Genomic DNA, 25,397 nt, shown 5'->3' with positions numbered 1-25,397 from the left:
GGTTATGAACTGCTGCCTGTAACTTTTTCTGCAAGCAATAATTCAGGTGGGGTGGAATTAAATTTGGGGTTTGCCTCCACCATTCCAGGGGATTTTTTCAGTCCATGGATGGGAGACCACGGTGACCTTGTGCTGCTGCAGGTAAATGGTTTCTGAATCAATTACATTGTCATTTTTTTTTCTAGGACTTACAACTGCAGAGGAGTAATCTGGGCAGTGCTCTTGCTGGAATTTGCCTGCTCAGCATGTCATTCACATGCTTTTATCATTTAAGTATAATTTTCCTCCTGGCCCAACATTCAAGTAGGGAAAAAAATCCCGTCTTCCCACTAGGTGGCAGTGTTGGCAAATCAAAAGGAAATCAGTTCTGTGTTCAATGAACATAGTTGAGTTGTGTTCACTGGGGGGGGGGGGGTCCAGTAAGTGTGGCAGGGTGTAAATGCAAAAAAACAGTTTGCATAAAGGCAAGCAATCTTGAGAAGGCAGGAGTAGCAGATGTCCATCTCCACATAATACAGGTGGTCCTCAACAACCTTTCACTTAGTGACTGAAGCTATAACAGCATTAAAAAAAAGTGACATAACTGCTTTTCACACTTAAAACTATAGCAACCTTCCTTGTCACATGCCTAAAATTCAGATGCCTGGCAACTGGCATGCATTTATGACTGTTGCAGTGTCCTGGGGTCATGTGATCACCTTTTGCCGCCTTCTGACAAAGTCGATGGGGAAGGCAGATTCACTTTACAATCGTGTTACTAATTTGAGAATTGCAAAGGATTCAGTTAACAACTCTGGCAAGAAAGCTGGCAAAACTCATGTAACAAATGGGGCAAAATGACTATCTTGCTTAGCAACAAAAATTTTGAACTCAACTGGTCGTAAGTTGGACCTGGTGGGCCCACCCCACCACCACTGCCTATCCTTGAGACGATAACATAACAAAAAATAAATTCAACTCTTTAATAGAGCTAGTGCGCTGAGATAAAAGAGCTGGTTTGGTCTAGTCCAGGGGTAGGCAACCTTGGCTCTTTTATGACTCGTGGACTTCAACTTCCAGAATTCCTGAGTCAGCTATGGTGGCTGAGTCATAAAAGAGCCAAGGTTGCCTACCCCTGGTCTAGTGGTTAAGGCATCGGGCCAGAGACCAGTAAAACGATCCTAGTCCTGTTTTTGGCATGACGGCTGGCTGGGTGACTGTGAGTCAGTTCCTCCCTCTGCACAGCCCAGCTGTGAAGAAAATAGGAGGCGGAAGTTGTATTAGATATGTTCATTGCCCTGAGTTATTTATGAAAAAGGATTTTTTAAAAAAACAAACTTCTCAAATGGTCCAAAAATCTGGCTAGACCTTTTGGTGATGTAATTCAACGGAAGGCCGTTGAAAGTGTGGGAAGCAGAATTGCAGCTCCATCAGAGGATCAGTTCAAATAACCACACTTGGTTTGATCTAAAAAGAAGTGAGGGACTAAGACGGGGGTAGGCAACCTTGGCTCTTTTATGACTCGTGGACGTCAACTCCCAGAATTCCTGAGCCAGCCGTGCTGAGGGGAAAGGGAGAGGTTTCCAAGGTGAGCCATGCTGGTTCAGGAATTCTGGGAATTGAAGTCCACGAGTCATAAAAGAGCCAAGGTTGCCTACCCCTGGACTAAGAGAAACAGATCTCTGTAGCTTCTTCATCAGAGTCCCAAAGCAGCTGTTGCTAGAACGAAAGAGGAGTCCTTTCTTCCCTGACCCTTCAGCCATTCGCCCAGTGCAAAAAAAATAGTTGGTTCACCAGCTCCAAAACTCTGTGGCTTCTTTAATAGGTTAAAAGAGAATCCCTCAGAGCCAAAGCTCAAACCTGCAGTTAGCAATCCTGACTTGCATGTTGGTTATTGATGCATGTCAGTCATGTAAAAATAAAGTGATTCCCTTCTGGTCTGCTTTCTCATTTTTGCACCCATTTTAGATCAGCCAGTTGGCAAGAACAGGAGACGTAGTTCTGCATAGCTAGAGGGCACCGCTCATGGACCATCCCAATATCTTTCAAAAGGCAAGCTGTCTTAACAGGTTTCTTTCTAGGAAAAAGCACATCCTTGATTTAAGAAGTGTCAAATCCGGGGGTTAATTAAATCTTGAAATACGTTGCCCCATTGATACGTTGTCATTGTTAGATATTCCCCTATCTAGTTTCCTTAATATGGATGCCATGGGGTTGATATTAGTAGTAGTACCATTAGTTCAAGTATGAAATCATTTTTATGCAATTGTTTTGAGGGTCAATGAGCAATCTGATAAATTCATAAAGGGGTTTGAGTTGAAGAGTTTGAGGAACCCTGCCCCAAGTACTTTTAAAAACCCTAAATTTATGCAGTAACTAGCGCCTTGACTATTGTAACAGTAAACAAAGGTCAAACAACACTATTACTGGGCTGAATAATAATTCAAAATAAACAACGTTGATCATCAATGGTCCTCTGCATTTTACCTAGCTGAATTGACCGGTTTCTTTACAAAATAAGGTACAAAGTTGCTTTCTGTTCTCGTGCAGCTGCTTTTTCACCACGAAAGCTACACAAACAAGCCTTGTTTTTCTTTTTCTGATTGAGATGTTTGCAAGAACAAAAAAGGGGAAATCTGTACTAAACCTTCCAAAGGTGCACAAAAGATTCTGCAGTGGCAGTCAAGTATATCTGAATGGTAAGCAATAGCCTGCTCAGTGGTTTACACCCCCCAAAATGGCTCCAGGCTCACTTAAAAAGCTGAAATGAAAATAACTTGTATCTTCTGGTACAGCCAAAATTTTTGCACATGAACGCCTGGTGTCTGTGAATGAAATTTCTACAGCTTTGCAAAAAAATTTGGAGACGAGTGAGGATTAAACATCCTGTCAAAACAGCCCAGGATCATCTGACACTTTACGGTAAGTCATTTTGATTTTGCGTATTTAGTTTCAACAAGAATACGCTTCTGTTCTACTTCCTCCGAGAAGTGCAGATTGAACATTCACATCTTCGTTACCCACTCAAAGATACCTTTTTGACACGTTGGGGGTGTTAGGAGATATTTTGAGGGGAGACGTTGCCTTGACGATCTCTTGTTAACTGCATCCCTCAGCAGGTCAATGACTGAGTTCATGGGCATTGCAGGGAGAAATGGGTTGCACAGTCCAGGTGGTTTCTGTTATACTGCCAACCAATTGGCTGGCACGACAGCTTAAAATCACTTATTTCCGTTGCTACGTGAGACATTTGTTAAGTGAATTTTGTCCCGGTTGACGACCTTTCCTGCCACACTTGTTAAGTGAATCAGTGCAGTTGTTCAGTTAGAGACACAGCTGTTAAGTGAATCTGGCTTCCCCATTGAGTTTGCTTCCCCATTGAAGGTCGCCAAAGGGGATCACGTGATCCCAGGGCACTGCAACCGTCATAAATATGAATCGGTTGCCAAGCGTCTGGAATTTTGATCACATGACCAGGGGGATGCTGCAATGGTTATAAGCGTGAAAAATAGTCATAGGTCAACTTTTTTTCCAGTGCCGTTGTAACTTTGAACGGTCACAAAATGAACTGTTGTAAGTTGAGGACTGCCTGTACGCCCAGCTTGAAGTACTGGATTTCTTCAGCCGAGTGGCCACTTTTTAGCCACATTATGGGCAGTCCTTGCTTAATCACCAAAATTCATTCAAAGGTATGACAGAGACGCCCTCCTGCCCTCTCAAGGTACTTACAGTCCATTCTCGACCTTATGCTGGTCTCACACACAACCCATGAGCATATAATCATATTCTGGGCACTTGGCAAGCAGTTCACCTTAGCAATGGCACCGCAGAGGCAAAGAGGGAAGTTGTAAGAAGCAAAAACAAACTAGCGTCCGGTTAATAAATCTTGTTAGTAGCAGTACCACTTAGACTTCTACGCTGCTTCACAGAGCTTTACAGCCCTCTGTAAGCGGGTTACAAAATCAGCCTCTTGCCCTCAACAATCTGGGTCTTCACTTTAGCGACCTCGGAAGGATGAAAAGCTGAGTCAACCTTGAGCCGGTTAGAATCGAACTGCTGGCTGTGGGCAGAGTCAGCCTGCAATGCTGCATTCCAACCACTGCTTCACCAGGGCTGCTCTCCGGACCATTTATGTTTCCCACAATCAGATGATCATAATTTTCAACATTTTTTTTTTGTATTTTTCTGCCTTTACTTTTGCTTTCTGGCAAAAAACAAAAACACCCCTTGGATAAAATGGATTTGCTTAACAATTGACACCCAAATAGTAATAAAATGACATGTCCTGCTTAACAACTGCAACAACTTCACGGCCGTGATTCCAGGCTGAATTGCAATCATAAGCTGAGGATCATCTGTACTTTTGCTTGACTTGGGGGGGGGGGCGTCTTTTTAAGGACAGGAACAGACGTGTAAATCCTCGTAGACAAAACACTGCAATTCCCTCCCTTTTAACCTTCAGACCAAGGGGAAACAACCCCCCTCCCCAATGAATTATCCCATCTGAGATCCAGTTGAAGTTGCAAACCCTAATCCACAAACAGTGATCACTAGCCCCTGCCAACCCAACAAAGAGAAGTCATTTTAGTGTGTGTAGTGGTACAGATGGTGGCTGAGCCTTCTCAACAGAGCTGAATCGGGGTCAGCTTCCCATGCCAAGACAGTGGGAAACGTCCCGTGTTCTCAATTGAGCCGCTGGACTGAAAATGAATTAAACACACGTCCCTGCCTGAAATTGGATAATGGCGGATAATGGACTGAAAAAAAGCACAGGTTTCCGGTTAAACCTGAGGAAAGAGCGTTTAGTCCGTGGACCGGTAATGGGCCGCTGCATGCCAGCAACTGGTCCGCACAAACAAGCAAAGCACCATCCGTGGGATGCAGACCGCACACTCTCCGGTCTGTGGAAAAACCTTTTTCCACGGAAGCGGTCCCTGGTGCCCAAAAGGTTGGGGACCTCTGATCTAGTCAGCATTGATAGATCTGGGAAGCTAAGCAAGCTTAACCTTGGTTACATGTACACAAGACAGCGAGCCAACCCCGATTTTATGATCTTTTTTGCCCTGTTGTTAAGTGATCCGTTGTTAAGCTTAACACTGCAGTTAAGCTTAACATGCACTTAACACTGGTTAAGTGAATCTTGTGGCCATTAAGCAAATCCAATTTCCCGCATTGGCTTGTTGGAAAGCCCGCTGGGAAAGTTGAAAATGACAATTACTTGACGTTGGGGGACACTTGCAACTGTTGTATACGTGATGGTGGCCAAGTGCCAGAATTTTCATCATATGATCCTGGGTTATTGCAGTGGTTCTAAATGTGAGGGTTGCTTGTAAGCCACTTTTATTTCAGTGCTGTTGTAACTTGAAATGGTGTCTAAATGAATAGTGGTAAGTAGAGGGCTACCTGGATGGGAGATCTTTAGGGAGTGATGATCCCTCAGGTACTCCGGTCACAAGCCGTGTATTATTAACCATAATCCATGGTTAAATGTAACCACCAATACCTTGAATTGCACCCGGAAGCACACCAGTAACCAATGCAACGCATGCAGAAGTGGTATTACACGTGCCGTGTGTCTGGCACCACCGAAGTACATTCAAAATGGTTGCACGCTCCTCACAAGTGGTACAATTTTAACATGGTTGTGGGTGGGCATTTAAATTACACTGGAAAACAACTATTAAATAGAGTCATTGACAACAACAAAGTGGCTCACAATGAGATACTTCTAGAGGAGAGAATCATAGCTGAATTCACATTAATTTGCATACCCAGTTAACAGAATACAATTACCTAAGCCACATTTAAAATTTCCATCACACGTTAAATGCTGTGCTGTGCATGCTGTGCAAACGACTATGACATACAAATGAATAACTTTCTGAGACAAATCTCAAATTATGCAAAGCTTTCTGGAACAAACTGGTTACACAGGTCGGGGATGTGTCAGTAACAGCTTAAAATTAATGATGCCTTACTTCACACACAATATTAAACCAGTGGCCACGTTCCCCAACACAAGGATATCCCATGCTACCTGATCCAATATAATTGAAGATGCTAGACAAACTCAACCAATTAGAATGAAAAGATTGTTACAAGCAAGAACTTAGATGGCTTTCAATATTTGAGGGGCTGCCCCAAAGAAGAGGGGGTCAAGCTATTCTCCAAAGCACCTGAAGGCAGGACAAGAAGCAACAGATGGAAACTAACCAAAGAGAGAAGCAACCTGGAGCTAAGGAGGAATTTCCTGACAGAACAATTAATAAGTGGCTTGCCATGTTGCTTGGGCAAATAAAACGAGATTCTCACAAAGATGAATAACATTGAGATCTTTGATATTCTCTCTTCCTCTTGCCAAATGACCAAGGAACACAGAAACCACAAGTAAGGACACCTTCATAGGTGTCTCGTAGAAGAAATGGCCTCTTTTTCAGACACAGCATATCTCACACGAGTGCCTGGTAGCAACATGTGCCGTCTCAGTTTGGTTTCCTGCCTTCACAGCATCAGCCTTGGCACATTTGATCTCTCTGTTTCCTATTGCAGTTATTTCTTGTCACTGTTCCTTTGAGTTGTGGTTTCCATGCACCTGACACGATGGTGAGAAAGACAGGTTAGTTGTCAGCAGAACGAGATGAGAATTATCGGTCACATCTAGAACTGGTGGGAGGTGGGTTTTTGGGTGTTTTTTTAAAAGTTTGTTCCATCTGGAAATAAAATTGAAAGTGGGTGTGGAGTAAAGGTGAATAGAGCTTTGTTGGTTCTGAATTAATTTTATAACGATTCAACAATATTATTTCTTTCAAATGCAGCCTTTAATAAAACAACTGCAGCCCTTAGTAAAACAACTGTGTCCAATAAAAAAAAAAAATGACAAGTGTGGAATCAGCAAAGGGGTTGCAAGACAGACCCTTACTCTCCTCGACATGGAAGTAAAATCTAGTTGTAAGTTGACTTTTGCTTGCTGAAAGGGATTAGAGCACCCTAAAAAAAAACCTTGAGTTACTTTCAACATTTTAAAGAGTACAACTATTTTATCCTGCTTTCCACAAGTTAAGTGCTTTGTAGAAAGTTGCATGAATTTCCCAGTCGGTTTTGTTGTTGCTGAGAATTCTGGGAGAATGAAGAGAGCATCTAGGGAGCATCCAGGTTTGAGTAGTATTTTAAGTTGCCCATCTGACATTTAAATATTGCTAAACTGTGCCTGTGAAAGGAAAGGAAACCGTGCTCAGAACGTGTGTGTGTGTGTGTGTGTGTGTGTGTGTGTGTGTATGCAGGAAGTTTTTCAGACAGATGTCTAATTGATTACTAATTGATTAAATCACTGCCTACCATGTAAACTGCCCAGGTTTGAATCTCATAAAGGGTGTGGCTAACTGAAGAGAGCAGAATGAGCTCGAAATGGCCATCTTAGTCTCCCAATTTAATTCTTTAATACTTTACATACACACACGTTATCATATACATCAAATTTATTAAAGTACAAAAATGGATTTTATAAATTATTTCGGAGACATTTAAATTAACAGCTCACAGTACTATGGGCATTAATAAAATAAAATTAAAGCTCTAGAAAAACAGTGTGCGTTACTTCATACCTCTGATGAAGAGAGAGATCAAGAAACATATATTTTCTCTCTTTTCATCTCTGTCTCTTTTCTATCTCACATGCAACTATCCCTCAAGAAGATTTAGCCTTATAATAATGTGAGTGATTTAATGTCAATGAGGTATAAACTATGAGAATGCTGTCAAAGGAGGAAGGCAGGAGTGAGCTGTTACCAAGAGTTTTGGACTAGAGATTACACAAGCCAGAAATAGAAAAAAGAATGAGAAACAAATTCAAAGTAAACTCTTGACTTTCTTTAGTAACAAATGGGACAGAGAGAAACTTGGACAGTCTTTCAAGATTGATGAGAACCCTTTGAGATAACTAATCTAGATTGAGGAATAGATCTAGCAAGGATTCCTAGAATCCTAGTTTATTGTTATAGGGTATCATAACAGAATGTTGAAAGTCTATCCAAAGTGTCTCTCTATTCCATGTTAAACTAAATAAGACAGCATTATTTTGAGTTTTATCCCCAAAATATCTTCTATGCATGGATTGTGAATTTCCTTCTCAGTGGTTCACTTCTTCCATTCTTCCTTTCACAGTTTCTCTAGACTACTTGACATAGTAATGGTCAATATCTATATTGAAGACAAGCTACAGTAAATCTTTTCCAAAGTGATCATGGCATCAAAAAAACAACAACCCCATAATATGAGTTTCCTATCAATCACCCAACTATACTTATTTCGGATGGCTCCTTTGCACGTCCACAGTGCATGTTATGAAATTGAATACTGTCCTGTAAATCTTGCCTTGAAAGCCTCCTTCGAAACTCATCTGTAGTAAAGTAATAAATTATAGGGTCGAGACATGAATTTAAACTGGCAAGGCACAAGGCAATTGCGTGGAAGACCAAAATAACCTTTCGGGCATAGGAATCTTCTATCGTTTGGGACTTGACCAAGTAATTCAAAGGGAAGCTGATGTGATAAGGACCAAAGCAAATTAAAAAGACAATGGCACAAGTCAGGATCATCTTTAAGGCTTTCTGCTTCTCCCCAAGGTCTTGGGAAACAGAATTCTTTTCTTGGAGAGATAAGATGGTCTTCCAGGAACAATACAAGATGATCAACAGTGGGGTTACAAAGCCAACCAGCTCACCTAGGGACATCATTGCTATTGAGATAGGTTCATCTGCAGTCTTCAAGGGCAGGTCCACAAAACATTTATCGTCGGCACAAGTCTCGTTGGAGGTGAGTCGTAGAAGGGGAAAAGGTAAGCAGCCCACACAAACCACAACCCATCCAACGATGCAGATGTACATGTCGTAGATGCGTTTGCAGTCACTGAACTTCAAAGGGTGCATGAGGAACTGAAATCTCCGCACACTGATGCAAACCAAAAAGTAAATACTTGCATACATGTTGACGTACTTGAGGTAGAAGCAGAACATGCAAAGTTCCTTCCCCAGGTGCCAACTTTTAGACAGGTAATAAAAAATCCTTAGTGGCAACGATAACACTTGAGCCAAATCTGCAATTGCAAGATTAATCATGAAAATCACGGCCCGTTTAGTTTCTTTCATGTATCCATAAAAGACCCAGAGAGCCAAAACATTCCCAATCAACCCAGGAACCAGGATGATTGTGTACATGATGGCATAGAAATGTTTCAAAAACTCATCTTCATTGTAGTTTGAGTCATTGGTTGCCATGGTTTTCCTTGTGGAATATGGAGTGGCTTGGAGTTATGTAAAGGAATTAACAGAAATTGTTGCTATCTTGAATTCTCAGGGAAGGACGTGAAAAGGCTATAACATGAGCTGAGGCACTACGTATGTAAAATCTGAATATTTTGGTTTTGTTGCATCATTTTTTCTTTCTCAAACTTGCAAAAACAGATGTTGTTGCTGCAGTTTCTTTGTAGGAGGATCAATTTTTTTAAAAAAGAAAAACCCAGAATCTTTAGGATCTTTTTGCTTCTCTAATTCTTCTATGCTTATCTTCGGATCCTCCTTCAGCTTTCTTCATTGTGTTGTTGAGTTTTGCCTAAAATAAGCTTGTTTTTGATTATGGCATGCGTTTGATTTTTGAAGCAACTTTATCACACTCTCTTGAGTCCTCTTTCTCAAGTCTTGAGTAAAGGAAAGAAAAATAAATCCCAAAGGTACGATGTCGATAAGAGGCAAGGAGAATCAAGTGTCATCCGAGACATCACAGCCACCACCTGTGCGAGGAGCTTCTGTTCCTTTTCAACTTCCATACCAAAAAGAAGGACTTTTATAGCTGTTATTCTGCAATACAGCAGAGCTGATCACCTGCAACTAAAGGAAATACAAATAAGATTTTGTGTGGTCTTATGCAAGGCAAGAATGTCTCAAAGTTGATTTGATTATAGGTTCCATCAACCAACTCATCTCTCCTCTGTTGGATACATTAGAGAAAGAGTTGGAACCTCAAGGTCCTTCCCATTGGCAGAGCTTACACCAATGGCTACTTGATCTCCCATTCTAGCCTTGCCTTCATCAGCAGATATTCTACCTGCCTGGTTCAGAAAGAAAGATGAGAAAATAAAGCTGCTTCTATTGAGGTTGGGATTGCTTTGGAAGTCATTGTAGAGAGGAATCTAGATGTCTTAATGGACAACCACTTAAGTATGAGCCAGCAGTGGCCAACACACTCTTAGGCTGCATTAACAAGGGTAGCATGAAGATTACAAGAAATGATAGTGCCACTCTATACTACACTAGTGAAACCACATTTGGAACACTGCCTACAGTTCTGGTCACCACGACACAAAAAAGATCTGCTCTCCAAAGCACCTGAAGGCAGGACAGGAAGCGATGGGTGGAAGCTTGTTAAAGAGAGAACCCACTTGGAAAGAGAAGGAATTTCTTGATTAATCAATGGAAGAGCTTGCCTTCCAGAGTTCTGGGTATTCCATCGCTGGAGGTTTTAAAGAAAAGATTGGACAACCATTTGTCCGAGATGGTATAAGGACTCCTGCCTTGGGTAGGGAGTTGGACGGAGAAGACCTCCATGGTCCCTTCCAGTCCTATGATTCTAAAACAGTGGTTCTCAACCTGTGGGTTGGGACCCCATTTGGGGTCGAATGACTGTTTCACGGGGGTCGCCAAACAACACAGTCCACCATTTTTCCCCCCCTTTCCTTAGCTGTGCTACTTCCTTTTATTCTATTGGCTTTTGAAAGCCAATAGAATAGACTCTCTCGAATAGAATCTAATTCTATTGGTTTTCAAAAGCCAATAGGAATTGTCCAGGCTGTCTCTGCCCTGCTGAGCCCGCCAAAAGTCCTATTCTGCAAACGGTGCTGCACCAGTTGAGTAGTCCTCGACTTGCGACCGGTTGGGGGTCGCGGCATTAAAAAGGTTGAGAACCACTGTTCTAAAAGCATCCAATACAATAGCAAGTGCATCATGGCTGGCACAGATCATATAATACTTGCCATTTGAATGATGACACATGAGGTTCTTGGCCCCCCCCCAGAAATAAATATGTCCCATTCTCAAAACTATTTTGCAGTTTCTATTCCTCTTGGTCAAAATGCATTATCATCAACAACAACAACAACATCTAGTAGTATAAAAAAATACTTCATAAACAAAAATGTTTTATAGACAAATAGGTCTTATTTCACTTTTTCAAGACTGCTAAGCCAGTCCAGCTATATTTTGAGAGTTGTCTGTTCTAAAAGCCGGTAATTTCTTGAGTCTATTTCTTTAAGTCCCTGATGGTACATGAAAAAAATTGATTTAGCAAATTTGTAACAGATGCACTCCTCTTATTTTCATTAGGTATCTTACAGTAGGATTAATAGTAAAAATCACTATTTCTTAATTGTTTTGTGCTGCCTATTCCTCTATTCGTTGGAATCTACTTTAATACATAGTAGATTTGTTGAGAAGTAGAATCATTTCACTGCGTTATTTTAGAATTCCTTCCCTCCCCAATGATGTTATTAGACATCATTATATTTGATTAGGAGCAGTCTGTTTCCTCTGAAAGTTGAATGAAAGTATGACTTCCATTACAGAAACATAACTTCTGAGATTGTGATAGAACTGCAGGGAAGCGTCTCCATCTATCTCATCAATCGATCGTGTACAAGGTGAACATAATCTTGCTGTATTTCTTACTCTGCTTTATCGTGGGAGTCAGAATACATACTCTGTCAAGTGTTTCATAGCGTATTCTAGTGTCATTATTAACAAAAGCTTTTAAATGTCTACTTTTCAGGTGGCTTTGATTGTGATAGATGAAGACCATTACTTAATGTTCAGTGGTTTGAGGAAAAACATTAAGTCGATGGCCTTTCCAAGCCTTCTGTCACAGTTAGCTGAGCCATAGTATAATCCTCTAATATAAATAGTTAAGATTTGATTCCCCCTCTGAAGATTGTTCAGTGATGAATTAAAATGCAAGATGCTATATCTCATAGTATCCTACTAAATCATTTCCCCTAATAGCGTGCCTTTCAAACATGCTGTTAACCGCTAGTTGACAGGTCTGAAAACATAGTTTCACACCGTTGGAGAGACTCAACATGAAGAAAACTGGCATAAGGAGTGTCTCCTCGATCTCAATTGGTAGGAACGATATAAAGCAGCAGAAAGGTTACACCCCATTGCATTATACAAGTCTATAATTTTAAGTGTAAAGAAATGGGGTATAATCTTTCTGCTAATTTGTCACATCACCACCCCCAGGCACACAATGTTGTACAAATCAGCTATATTCACATCATTTGCAAAGCACTAAACATAGGTTAAGAAAATATAGTTACTGCTTTTATGCCATACATAAAGCCAAACAATAATCATAAGCAACTGGTGCTGGGCAGGGGATGGAGCAAGGGATTGCAAGATTGGCTGGGAAACTGTCATAGAATGTTGAACTAGAGATTACATGACTGTAGCAGCAACGTAGCAGTAGCCAGTAGCACTGAAACAGCCAAATATTATTCCTTAGAGAGTCATGGGTCCTGGACTTTGGACATATTCTGTAAATTAGCTCATTTGAGGTACCTTGGTTCAAAAATTGTTACCTTATGATGCACTGTTTTCCCAGTTGAAGGTGATGTCAATGAGAGTTTTAGCAGCATATAGATCACAATTATTGGGCACTCATTTCATCATTATATCCTCATAACAAGCCTGCTAGTGACTGGACCAATATAACCAAGTGTAAAAAAAAAAATGCAAATGGATGAGCTGATAAGGGGAAAATGACAACTTAGTTTAAAAGGAGCATGAGCAAGAAAATCACAGTCATCTAGACTCTATTCTGTTTGGCATAGAAAATTCGGCAGGCTTCCAAGGTTATGTTCTTCTACCCTACAACAATAAGGTAACTCTCTTGTAACCCTTGTGGTGGTGGTTTCCTGACATGATCTACCTTGAAGGCTAACATCAAGTAAGCTTCATGATTTCATTATAGATTTGAATGTGACAGGGAAATTTCAAAGACATCAGCTGCATTTCCACAGCATGTTCAGTGGGGTGGGTCTGAACTTGGTTACTTTTTCGTGATTTGGTGTTTGTGTGAGCCCAGCTCCTTTGATTCTTTTGATATCCTTAACAATAGATTAGGGATGGCCACCACCTCTTTATTTTAATCCCCCTTCTCTCTAGAACACTGGCAAGAGTTGTTGGATAGAAAGAATGTAATCTTGTGGAACATCTGATCATCTAGTCATGTAGTGAAACATCTGCAGGCCCACAACCCAACTCAATGAGCATCAAAGACTCCATAGTTCAACCCTGAGCTATAAAGATGATCTTGTATTGGATAATTTAAGCTTCTAGCTGATGACCTCCTGACCCTCAGAAGTAACTAAATGCAAACAAACTGGTGTAGTTAACCTACCAGTATTGCCTCAAGTTAAAAAGAAAGATGTGCTTATTTTAGATCCAAAAGAATGGAAAATCCAGGAGCAATTACAAAAAACATCATTTTTATTTATTTTATATTACGCATGTTACACAGCTTTCCTCCAATGCCTATCTTATTACTCTTCCAATCCCTCTTCCATTTTCCTCCTATTTAAAGGGTACCAATTAATCTTTCACTTGCTTGCCATTGGGCATTACAGACCTTTTACTGTAGAAGCTCTTAATATTCTGCCACATGTTGTCTAAGCCTTGTTGCCAAATAGATATTGATATTTTGCTCATTAGAATAAAAACGGAGAGACTGGAAGAGTTTGGCAAGAAAAGAGAGAAAAGAAAGGGAGGGGGAAAAAAACCAAAAGAACCTTCAGCTAATAAAGGGGAATATTTGTAACTCAGGGTTGACATGAGGGCTCCTTGGTGCTCTCTGAGCTTGGTGGTTTTCTTGCAGACGTTTCATTACCCAAACTAGGTAACATCATCAGTGCTAGAAGCGGGTGGTGTTTATGGAGAGGAGGAGGAGGAGGTGGAGGAAGACTGTAGGGTATTTGGTGCTCTCTAAGCTTGGTTGTTTTCTTGCAGATGTTTCATGACCCAACTAGGTAATATCATCAGTGCTAGAAGAGGGTGGTGTTTATGGAGAAGAGGAGGGAGGAGGAGGTGGAGGAGGAGAACTGTGGGGTATTTGGTGCTCTATGAGCTTGGCTGTTTTCTTGCAGATGTTTCATGACCCAACTAGGTAACATCATCAGTGCTAGATGGGAGTGGGAATTGTGGCAAGGAGGAGGAGGAGGAGGAGGAGGAGGGCTTGCTGTCATTTGATATTCAAGTGGCTTGCCTGTCTGTGCTGGTGGGGGTGGTTTTTGAGATTCTTTGTCTAGGCTTCTGCTGTTGATTTTTTGGCAATTTCTTGATTGGGGTATTGTTTAATTGATTGCTGGTCTGATGTTAACCTTGGAGTTAATCTAGGCTGATCTGGGTGCTGCCCATAAAGGAACAAAAAGACCGCAGCACCTCCCCACCAGTAATCAGCACCCAGATCAGCATAGGCCAGGGATAGGCAACCTGGGCTCTTTTATGACTCGTGGACTTCAGCTCCCAGAATTCCTGAGCCAGCTACACTGAAGAGAAAGGGAGAGGTTTCCAAGTTGAGCCATGCTGGTTCAGGAATTCTGGAAGTTGAAGTCCACGAGTCATAAAAGAGCCAAGATTGCCTATCCCTGGCATAGACTAACTCAAAGGTTAACATCAGACCAACAATGCCCCAATCAAGAAACTGCCAATGAAGCCAACAGCAAATAGCCCAACCAAAGAATCTCTAAGACCACCCACACCAACACTGATAGGCAAGCCACTAGAATATAAACTGATTGCAAACTGCATTCCGTACTGATGATGTTACCTACTTTGGTAATGAAATGTCTGCAAGAAAACAAGCAAGCTCAGAGAGCACCAAGGAGCCCTCAGAACGTTCATCTATAATTATACAATGGTAGTTTCATCATGACCTTGTTACAGTTTTAAGAGAGATCAAGTTTAATCCAAGGATATTGTGGGCAAACTCATGTTGCCTTTCATAGATACACAACAGTTCCAAATTAAAGAAAAGTGTCTTCGCTTGACTGGGCCAAGAACGTTGGCAAATGTTAGATAAAAGACTCAATAATCTGACCCTAGTTTGTCTTTTGGGGCTGATAGACATACTGTGAATATTGTAAACAGGCTGCAGGTTGCGTTGGCTGGGATTGATTCGTTTATAAAATGTCTTTCTAAGCAGCAGAAGTGTATTTATTCACTTCATGGTGTCTCATCCCAGCAGCAGAACTCCCACAGGTTTCCACAAATACAACTGAAAAACCAGACAATGACACACTTCCCACGGGTAACCATTCTATCACCTCATCTTGTTCCAAAGACTCTATGAGGCAGAATTATTTTGATCTTTTTTCTTAAAGACAAGAGGACAGAAACAAGTTAAATCTCTTGGGAGAGACGATTCCAGAAGCAAAAGGTTACTGTAGAGCAGTGGTTCTCAACCTTTTTAATGCCACGACCCCCACCGGTCATAGGTCGAGGACTACTCAACCGGTCGTAAGTCGAGGACTACTCAACTGGTGCAGCACCGTTTGCAGAATGGGACTTTTGGCAGGCTCAGCAGGGCAGAGACAGCCTGGACAATTCCTATTGGCTTTTGAAAGCCAATAGAATTAGACTCTATTCAAGAGAGTCTATTCTATTGGCTTTCAAAAGCCAATAGAATAAAAGGGAGTAGCACAGCTAAGGAAAAGGGGGAAAAAATGGCGGACTGCGTTGTTTGGCGACCCCCGTGAAATGGTCGTTCGACCCCAAATGGGGTCCCGACCCACAGGTTGAGAACCACTGCTGTAGAGAAAGATTTCTCTATCTCTCCCCCATGTCTTGAATGGAGAGGACCTTAAGTTCTCTTTTCTGGGATGAAGGAACAGCTGTATGCATCAACCGTACCTGAAGGAGACCCATGGAGATAACTGTGACCCAATTTATGAAGGTCTTTACAGGTTTAAACTAGCACTTTATGGCTGGTTGGGAATTTCTGGAAGCATGTATGAGTTTTAAGTCATGATGATGATGATGGAAGGGACCTTGGAGGTCATCTAGTCCAACCCCCTGCTCAGGGGGTCATCTAGTCCAACCCCCTACACCATTTCAGACAAATGGCTGTCCAATCTCGTCTTAAAAACTTCCAGTATTGGAGCATTCACAGCTTCTGGAGGCAAGTAGTTCCACTGGTTAATTGTTCTCACAGTCAGGAAGTTTCTCTTTAGTTGTAGGTTGCTTCTCTCTTTGGTTAGTTTCCATTAAGTCCTCCCATCTTAAGGTGACCAAGATTGATAAACACTGCCTTTACCCAATCCACCATGCAGATAGTCCTGGGGTTACAATCGTTCGTTTACTCACCATTTGAAGTTACAATGGCACTTAAAATAATAACGTACGACTTTTTTTTCACACCTAGGACCGCCGCACCATCCCCTGGGTCACATGATCAAAATTCAGACGCTTGGCAACTGGCTCATATTTACGACCGTGGCAGTGTCCCAGGGTCATATAGCCCCTTTTGCAACTCACTTACAAGGAAAGTCAACGGGGATGGCAGACTCGCTTAGCAACCATGTTAATAACTGCAGTGATGGGCTTAGGAACTGTGGCAAAAAAGGTGGGGCAAAATTCACTTAACAGCTATCTCACTTAGCAGCTGAAATTTTGGACTCAGTTGTCGTCTTTAGTTGAGCACTACCTACAGTTAAAGAAACACCTGCCTGGTGATTCTGGCAGTAGACAGTGGAAATAACCCCCAGTTATGCCAGTACATTATTTTGCAAACTTATGTAGAGAAACTCTGGTGAGAAAAGCACCTTTGGTTACTGGAACATCAAAGGTCAGATCCTGCTTCTCAAGCTAACTTACATCACTAAATTGTTATGGGGATAAAAGGTGGCCTGAAGTTCTAGAAAGTTATATATGTTGTTTCTTTAGTGGAAAACAGATTATAAATGCAGTTAAGAACATAGGGTTAAGACGTGGACTACTGTACAAGAAGCCATTTTAAACATTATGGATGCATCTTTTTTCGCTTTCGACAACTAGACTGATTAAATGCATCTGAAATTCTTGCTTAAACTTAAAGCTGTCCCATTTTTTTCCAATGTGTGGCTCCCAACCAAACTGGGATTGTGCTACTATAATATTTTAAAAAAGTTAGCTGTGCAACCAGTTCTTCAGAATGGAGAGATGGGGTTTTTTTTCTGCTATAATTCTATGGCAAAATTGCAGACAAGTTTAACAAAAAGAATCTCTCTGTGTGTCAATCTTTTTCCAAGTACATGATTTCTTGTCCAAAAGTTAAGTTCCTTTATCAAGTAGGGAAAGCCCTGCGTTTAAGCCAGAGTTAATCGCGGCTTAGAGCAGAATTCATTAATTTCAGAAGATCTCAATTGTCATTTGGACTTAAATAGATCTCTTCTTTTTTCTTCTTCTTCTGTTCAATCATGCCTGCTTCTGACAAACTGCCTGCCTGAATCCTTGCAATTTTCTTGGCAAAGTTTTTCAGAAGTAGTTTGCCATTGTCTCCTTCTTAGGGCTGAGAGAGAGTGACTGGCTCAAGGTCTCCTAGCTGTCTTTGTGCCTAAGACACGACTGAAAGCTCAACATTCTTCTGAATTGTAGTCTTGTGCCTTAATTGCTACATTAAACTGACTTTCAGATTTACTCTAAGCAGGGCTCAGTTGGCAGGTAGCTCCTTACCAATATTTTTAAAGTAATATATGCACGTGTATATACATATACAGAAAGCCAGGAAGCAAATAGCAACTATTCAACAATATTACTTCAATCATTTCTTGCCCTCCGTCATAAATTCAGTTTTTGATCTCTCCAGAAAGAAAGAAAGAAAGAATCCAATTCCTTTGTCTGCAATTTCAGAAAGAGAACACTGTATAAGACAGATGCTTGTATACCTGTACTTACAAGTAGATTTAACTTCCTTTTTTTCCACAAGTGGAGGTGCACTTGTAACTATCTGAGGTGTTTAAATGTATCATAGTCTTGTGGATTTTTTGCAGTTGTGAAATCTTAGACTTTCCCGCCGTGAGTCCCCCCAAAACTTCCCTGATGAACTGTTCCTCTCTTTTATTTTATTTGAATTCCGCTCGCCAAGGTAAACGCTTTGAGGGAAACCCAACGGAGTTTAAGCAAATAGGCTTCCCAACTGCTTACAAGAAACACCTGCCTGCTAGATAACCCACTGCATAAAATGAAAGTCCTACCTTCGCCATTTCTCGCCGGTGCCTTCAATCACACCCTTCACAGTCTCAATGTAAGAACAAAAGTTGATGCTTCGGTGGGTTTTTCCTCCTCTGCTTATTATAGAAAGCAAAACTGCAACTCCTCCTTTCACGCCCGGCCGAACGAGGAGATGAAGAAGCGCGGATGTTCAAAGTGTCAGAGCGAGGCACTCATAAACCTCTGCAGCAGATATATTTTTTCCAGCGTGCGCCTTGTGATGAATACTGAGTGATGAGCAATTTCAGAAAGTAGCATCCAGCAGAACGCACCCCAGGGTTACAGTTCTGCTATAGTGGTGGGGGTCTATATATAGACCACCATTCCCCTCTTTGCGAGCGATCTCACAATAGGAAGAGGGCAGTGGGTCCTGGAGTGACGTGGCACGTAGGCCACGGAGAAGGGCAGACTCGTGTCAATCTTACAGGTAGTCCTCGCCTTATGGCCACAGCTGAGTCCACAATTTCCATTTGCCAAGCAAGACATTTGTTAAGTGAGTTTTACGAGCTCTCTTGCCACAGTTGTTAAGTGAATCACTGCGGTTGTTAAGTCAGTAACAGGGTTGTTAAGTGACTCCGGCTTCTCCATTAGCTTTGCTTGTCAGAAAGTAGCAAAAGGGGATCGCATGACCCCAGGACACTGCGACTGTCATAAAGATGAGTCATTGGCCAAGCATCAGAATCTTGATCACATGACCGTGGGGATGCTGCAAAGGCCGTAACTGTGAAAAAAGGTCATAAGTCACTTTTTCCAGTGTCGAACGGTCACTAAATGAACTGTTATAAATCAAGGTATTGGGTACCTTTTTAGAATCACCTCCAGAGACCATTTAAGGAAGTTGTTCGATGTAACCTTTTAACCAAAAGCTGACTTTTTCTCACCTGCACTAGAATAAACAGTATAGGAAACATATTCATCTCATTTTAATGGGTTTGAGGGGAAAAAATAGGAACCAGGAAACCTCTGCCGTACCGGGACACAGCTGAGTGATTGAAAAGTCTTCCTTAATGCCTAGATTTGCATAGAATGGCAGGCAATGTTATAACAGGATTACATTATCTCTGGCTCAGCTACAGTACAATATGGCTTATTGTTTGGGCCAGTGGTGGCGAACCTATGGCATGGGTGCCAGTGGGGGCACTCAGAGCCCTCTCTGTGGGCACGCGCGCCATCGCCCCAGTCCTACACCTTCAGCTGGGTTTTATAAAACCTTTTCGCTTTAGGCCTCCGCCGCCGTGTACCAAAAAAAAAAAAAAAGGTTCAACCAATCAGTCAATTTCAACTTCTCGCGGGAAAAAAAAGATCTTGCAAAGTTGGAATTGATTGATTGAACTTTTTAGTCCCACCCAGTCTGCCGTTACCACCACAGCCACGCCCACCCAATGGTGCATACCCCCAATTGGCCATACCCAGCCAATAGGCCACACCCACCCAATAGGCCACACCCACCCGGCACTTGGTGATGCATAAGTGGGTTTTGGGTTGCAGTTTGGGCACTCGGTCTCTAAAAGGTTCGCCATCACTTGTTTGGGCACTGCTTACAGTTAATCCTCGACTTACACCTGGTTGTTTACTAACTGTCCGAAGTTACGATGCTGAAAAAAGTGATTTATGACCATTTTTCACACTTACGACCGTTGCAGCATCCCCAGGGCCACGTGATCAAAATCCAGGTGTTTGACAACTGACTCGTCTCTATGACGGTTGCAGCATCCCCGGGGATCATGTGACCCCCTTTTAACAAGCTTCTGATAAGCAAAGTCATCAGGGAACCCAGTTAACAACTGAGTCATTGCAGTGATTCTCTTAACAACCGTGGCAGGTCAGGTCGTAAAATGGAGCAAAACTCACTTAACCGCCTTGCTTAGCAGTGGAATTTGGGGGCTCCGTTGTGGCCGTAAGTCGAGGACCCCCCCCTGTGCTGCAATTCTTTCATTGCAACTTAACACTTTCTAAATCTATTTTTAAAAATCAATTCCAGGGCAAGGTCAAGACTTTATAATGCTTTGAGGTGAAACGGGAGGGCCTGAGTGTTAACTGAGCCTGTAAAAGCTTTTCTTTCCTTCTTGCCAGTTGGCGCCTGGTGACCCCTTAATGCTCCTTAATGAGAATCCTGAGACAGAAAGCAGCTTGGGCTTTTAACTTGTTGGCATGCGGACCTTTCTTCCAATCAGCTTGGAAATGCTGATATCTTGCAGCAATAAAATACTCAAAGGCTGGTTTTGTTCCTTCTCTCTAAACTGGCTCACCTCAGAGGAGGGGCAATTCCCCAGCCGTAGGCCAACGGGGACCTTGGATTTAACTCTGCAAAAATCCAGGGGCAAAACCAACCACGCTAACAATTTACAGAAGAAGAACATATTTGTAATGCAGGGTTGAACCTTGGTGATCTCTGAGCTTGGTTTTTGTTGTTGTTGTTGTAAAACGGGGAGGACGATGACTATGGGATCCTTGCTACTCTTATAGATAGATAGATAGATAGATAGATAGATAGATAGATAGATAGATAGATAGATAGATAGATAGATAGATGGATGGATGGATGGATGGATAGATAGATAGATTTTATTGGGGTTTTTTTTGTATCCGTATGTTAATTTTTCCAATCAACAAGTTGTCTGGAATTAGCTATTCCAGTGATGGCGAACCTTTTAGAGACCGAGTGCCCAAATTGCAACCCAAAACCCACTTACACATTGTCGGGTGCTGGGTGGGTGTGGCCCATTGGGTGGGTGTGGCCCATTGGGTGGGTGTGGCTGCGGTGGTAACGGCAGACTGGGTGGGACTGAAATGTTCAATCAATCAATTCCAACTCTGCGAGATCTTTTTTTTTCCCCACGAGAAGTTGAAATTGACTGATTGATTGAACTTTTTTTTTTTGTACATGGTGGTGGAGGCCTAAAGCGAAGAGGTTTTATAAAACCCAGCTGAAGGCCTAGGACTGGGGAGATGGCGCACATGCCCACAGAGAGGGCTCTTAGTGCCACCTCTGGCACCCGTGCCATAGGTTCGCCACCACTGAGCTATGCTAATACATATTCAATTCCTAATCCTTCATTCTTTCTTCTAACCAGCGATAAAATAAATCCCAAATTTGGTAGTAGTCTTTGTCTTTCAGTCTCATAGTTAATCTGTCCATCTCTGCACATTCCAATATTTTTCTGATTATTTCTTCTTCTGATGGCAATTCTTCATTCTTCCAGTATTGTGCGAAGGTTATTCTCGCCACTGTAGTGATGTGTAGAATTAAATATAAACTTTGCTTATTAATCTTTTCAGGCATTATACCTAGTAAAAAAAAGTTCAGGTTTAAAATCAACATGTTCACCTAATATTTTTTCTAGCCACGTATGTATCTTTCTCCAATAAGCCTTAGCTTTGCCACATGGCCACCAGATGTGGTAGTACGTGCCTACATTATGTTTACATTTCCAGCATCTATCTGACATATTTTTGAACATTTTTGCTAGTCTTGCTGGTGGCCACTGCCATCTATAAAACATTTTATGGGATCCTTGCAACTCTTCGAACATATTTGTTGTCTTGCAGATATTCCATGACCCATCTAGGTAACAACATCAGTGCTAGCCCTGTCAGTGTTGGTAGGAGTATTCTTGGTGATTCCTTAATCATGATATAATTTCCTGGTTGCTGATTGTTTGTCTGCTCGATTGTTTATCTTCTTGGTAATTCCCTGATTAGAATATTGTTTGCTGCTTGACTGAGATGATGAAACATCTACAAGGAAACAACCAAGCTCAGAGAGCACCAAGGATTCTTACTAGCAACTTAAGCAATAAAAGAGCCGTCTCTGAAGTCTTGCAAACATTAAACATCTAAAAGAGTGGAAAATGATGTCACCACGTTACACAGTCCTTGCAAAGCCACACCCGAGAAGAATTAGCCTCGCTCAACTCTTGTTTAATCATTGAGATTATGGATTCTCTACTCTAAGCCGCCTTCAAAGTGTTATATTTTTGCTCCAATAAATGTATGCATGTGCATGTGTGCAGGCATTGTGTGATGTGGCAGCTCTAGGCAGTTTCAGTAAGGCATCTCTCTCTCTTTCTCTCAAACAGACCCCTTGCAATCTGGCAATTGCTGTGAAGGCCTAATGTACAAGAATCCTGTAATCCCAGTCCAACTTCCTCTCCTTCAACCTGGTGTCCTTCTGTTTCTCAAGTAAGTGATAATTTTGTGGGTTGTAGTTCCAACATCTCTAAAAGGCACCAAATCTACAAAATTCAGGTGAATTAAAAAAAAAAAAATCTCGTTCACTCTATGCAGTATATGTGGGTGTGGCTTAAATCTTGGTATTAGGGTGGCAGAATATGCCCACCTGTTAATGATGCAATGCACAGAGAGGAGTCTCTTAGGAAAAAAAAAAGAATTAGGCATAAAAAAAAGAATTAGGCATGTCCTGCTTTAGCACCAGAAACATGGCTGAATACCCAAGGAGTCCTGTCATTGGCTGATGAATCTGCTAGTTTCACTCTCTCCCACAGATTGGAATCTTGAGCTTTTTTGCTCTCATTCATGAAAGAATTTGCAAAGATGGCCCAGTTCTGATCAAAGAATAATGATAATGTTTTTAATGGATTTTACTGTGGAAATGGTCGATGGCAGTATATGGTTTTAAAAAAGGACAAATGCCTTTGTCATTCTGTTTTGCTTTACGTGGTTTCTCTTAGATGGAGACCTTCACGGAACCTCCCAAAACAATTGTATTTGGTTGATTGGTGGGACTAATCCAAACATATTCTTCTCTCCCTAACATCCCGTCAGGCATAGAGGGTTAAAAACTAGCAAAAAGAAGTTGTTATAAGAAAAATTACCTGGAATGGTATGAATTTGAGACTTAGGGGTGAATCTTGAATTAAGCTTATTGATATGTTGGAAGAGTTTTATGCAGTGTGTAGACGTATCCTATATGAAATGATAAATTTAACAGATTTTGGTCTGAAGAAATTTATAAATACTTCTGCTTGCCTTTAACTATCATCAATGAAAAATCGATACGTAGCTGACTGGTAGATAGATTCCATATACCTGCAGAACAAGGGAAGGTGCAAGGCTTCATTTGTGGTTGTCACTATCTTGACTCTTGATCAATCCATCTTGACTCTTGAGCAAGTAAACAGCCCAACTAATGAACAGCCAAGATCACTCCCACCAACATTAGCAGGGCAAGCCACTCGAATATAAACTGAGAACAAACTCCACTCCTTACTAGCACTGATGATGTTACTTAGTTGGGTCATGAAACATCAGCAAGAAAATCATCAAGCTCAGAGAGCACCAAGGATCCTACAGTCCTCCTCCTCCACCACCACCACCAGCACCTCCTCCTCCTCCTCTTTCTCCTTTCCTTTTTCTCCACTCTGCAAATCCCCCTCTCTTCTAGCAATGATGATGTTACCTAGTTGGGTCATGAAACATCTGCAAGAAAACTACCAAGCTCAGAGAGCACCAAGGACCCCACATTTCAACCCTACAGATGTTCTCACTGATGTGACGTGTGAAACAGGAGATGGATATGATCCAATTCCTTCCCTTCGTGAAAAATTCACTCTGGAGTTCTCCCCACAATTTCTTCATTTCATCAGCTTAACTTCAGAGCTGTTGTGATGGCAAAGGGACCTATCTGAATTCAGACATAGTTGGGGATTTACAGCCAACTCCTCAAGAGTTCCTTGGGTAGATGAAGTGAGTGGCTGTCCTGAAGATATAAGTTTATTACAGGTACTGCAGTCCTTGAGTTATGAGCACAACTGAGATCAGGATTCCTGTAAGCAAGGTGGTTGTTAAGGGAGCCACATCTGATTTTACAAGCTTTTTTTCTGCCACTGTTAAGTGAATCATTGCAATTGTTAGGCCAGATTATCTGGCTTCCCCCATTGACTTTGTGTGTTGGAAGTCAGCTGGGAAAGTGACAAATGGTGACCCCCTGATCCCAGGATGCCGCAACTCTTGTAAACACATGTTGATTGCCAAGCGCCCAGATTTTGATTAGCTGACCCTGGGAATACTGCAACGGTTGTAAGGGTGAGGACCGGGTCCTAAGTCACTTTTTTCAGTTCCTAAATAAATGATTGTAAGTTGAGGTTTGCCTGTACATTACTGGAAATGCTACCTTGGTTCCAGAGCTGCATACTTTACACCATCCCACACAAACAAGAGGACAAGGTGGAATGCACACAACAAACTAAGCTGTGAGTTCATTTACTTGTTAAGTTGCATATCGCTAACTGGTCCTCATGCTCAGCCATAAACCATGGATTAACAGAATAACAGAGTTGGGGGGGACCTTGGAGGTCTTCTAGTCCAACCCCCTGTTAAGCAGGAGACCCTATACCGTTTCAGACAAGGGGTTGTCCAGTCCCTTCTTAAAAACCTCCAGTGATGGAGCACCCACAGCTTCTGAAGGCAAGCCGTTCCACTGGTTAATTGTTAGGAAATTAGGACATCTCTACATCTCTCTCAATCCTCTATCATTTATATCTATCTATCTATCTATCTATCTATCTATCTATCTATCTATCTATCTATCTATCTATCTATCTATCTATCTATCTATCTAGATGTCATTATCTCCAACTTTATCTCTCCATCTCTGTCTCCACAAGCTGTTCCAGTTATAATGCATACAGATATAAACACCATGATTATACAGTGGTCTTGGGACCTCTTTCATTTCTACACCCCAAATCTTCTCTTTCGCCTCCCTTACCTTAACCTGAAAAAGCCCTGTCAATCAGTGATATATATTTTTTCATTTACTAAAAGAATTTCAGTAGAGATGTGCAAACATCATAATCTGGCAGAATGTATATGACAGTACAGTACATTGATTAGCATGTTAATGTTTAAGGTGCTCCTGTTGAAAATGCTTGATTGTCTGCAGTCCTTTCTATTTCTTTTGGTGGTGATGAACTGCATTGTTAGGACAGAAGATCATCAAATTCACTTAACTCCACATGTACACACCACTGCCATCCTGTGGAAATGTTCATTTTCTCACCACATCCTTTAAGACCAGACTTGCCTCCCCAGTAGTTGACTTATTGAAGTTGCCAACCTATTGCACAAGATGGAAAAATGAAGGCCAAAGACCACCGTTTCCTTCAGCCC

General features: G+C 41.7%; 1 protein-coding gene and 1 long non-coding RNA gene across 2 annotated transcripts; one reads left to right on the top strand and one right to left on the bottom strand.

Annotated features, from left to right (window-relative positions):
* Positions 1-1,084: 1,084 nt before the first annotated feature.
* On the top strand, positions 1,085-23,562 carry LOC120310397. The gene is made up of 3 exons (XR_005557341.1): positions 1,085-2,678; positions 2,775-2,901; positions 22,346-23,562. It is a non-coding gene; the product is annotated as an uncharacterized LOC120310397 (long non-coding RNA).
* GPR174 (G protein-coupled receptor 174) lies at positions 7,345-18,394 on the bottom strand. Its single transcript, XM_039348765.1, has 2 exons — positions 18,251-18,394; positions 7,345-9,860 (listed from the first exon to the last, which is right to left on the bottom strand). Exon 2 carries the CDS (start codon positions 9,249-9,251, stop codon positions 8,265-8,267), a length of 987 nt encoding a protein of 328 aa, XP_039204699.1. The 5' UTR covers positions 9,252-9,860; positions 18,251-18,394; the 3' UTR covers positions 7,345-8,264.
* Positions 23,563-25,397: the final 1,835 nt, after the last annotated feature.

This window comes from Crotalus tigris, unplaced genomic scaffold (genome assembly GCF_016545835.1).
Source record: "Crotalus tigris isolate CLP2741 ecotype Arizona unplaced genomic scaffold, ASM1654583v1 scf7180000018172.2679963, whole genome shotgun sequence".
Classification (NCBI taxonomy): Eukaryota; Metazoa; Chordata; class Lepidosauria; order Squamata; family Viperidae; genus Crotalus; species Crotalus tigris.
The sequence above is the reverse complement of the archived record's forward strand: the minus strand, read 5'-3'. Positions and strand labels throughout refer to the sequence as shown.

Bases quoted from the DNA above. Each gene is read 5' to 3' on its own strand.
- GPR174 (XM_039348765.1), bottom strand. From the start codon at position 9,251: ATGGCAACCAATGACTCAAACTACAATGAAGATGAGTTTTTGAAACAT.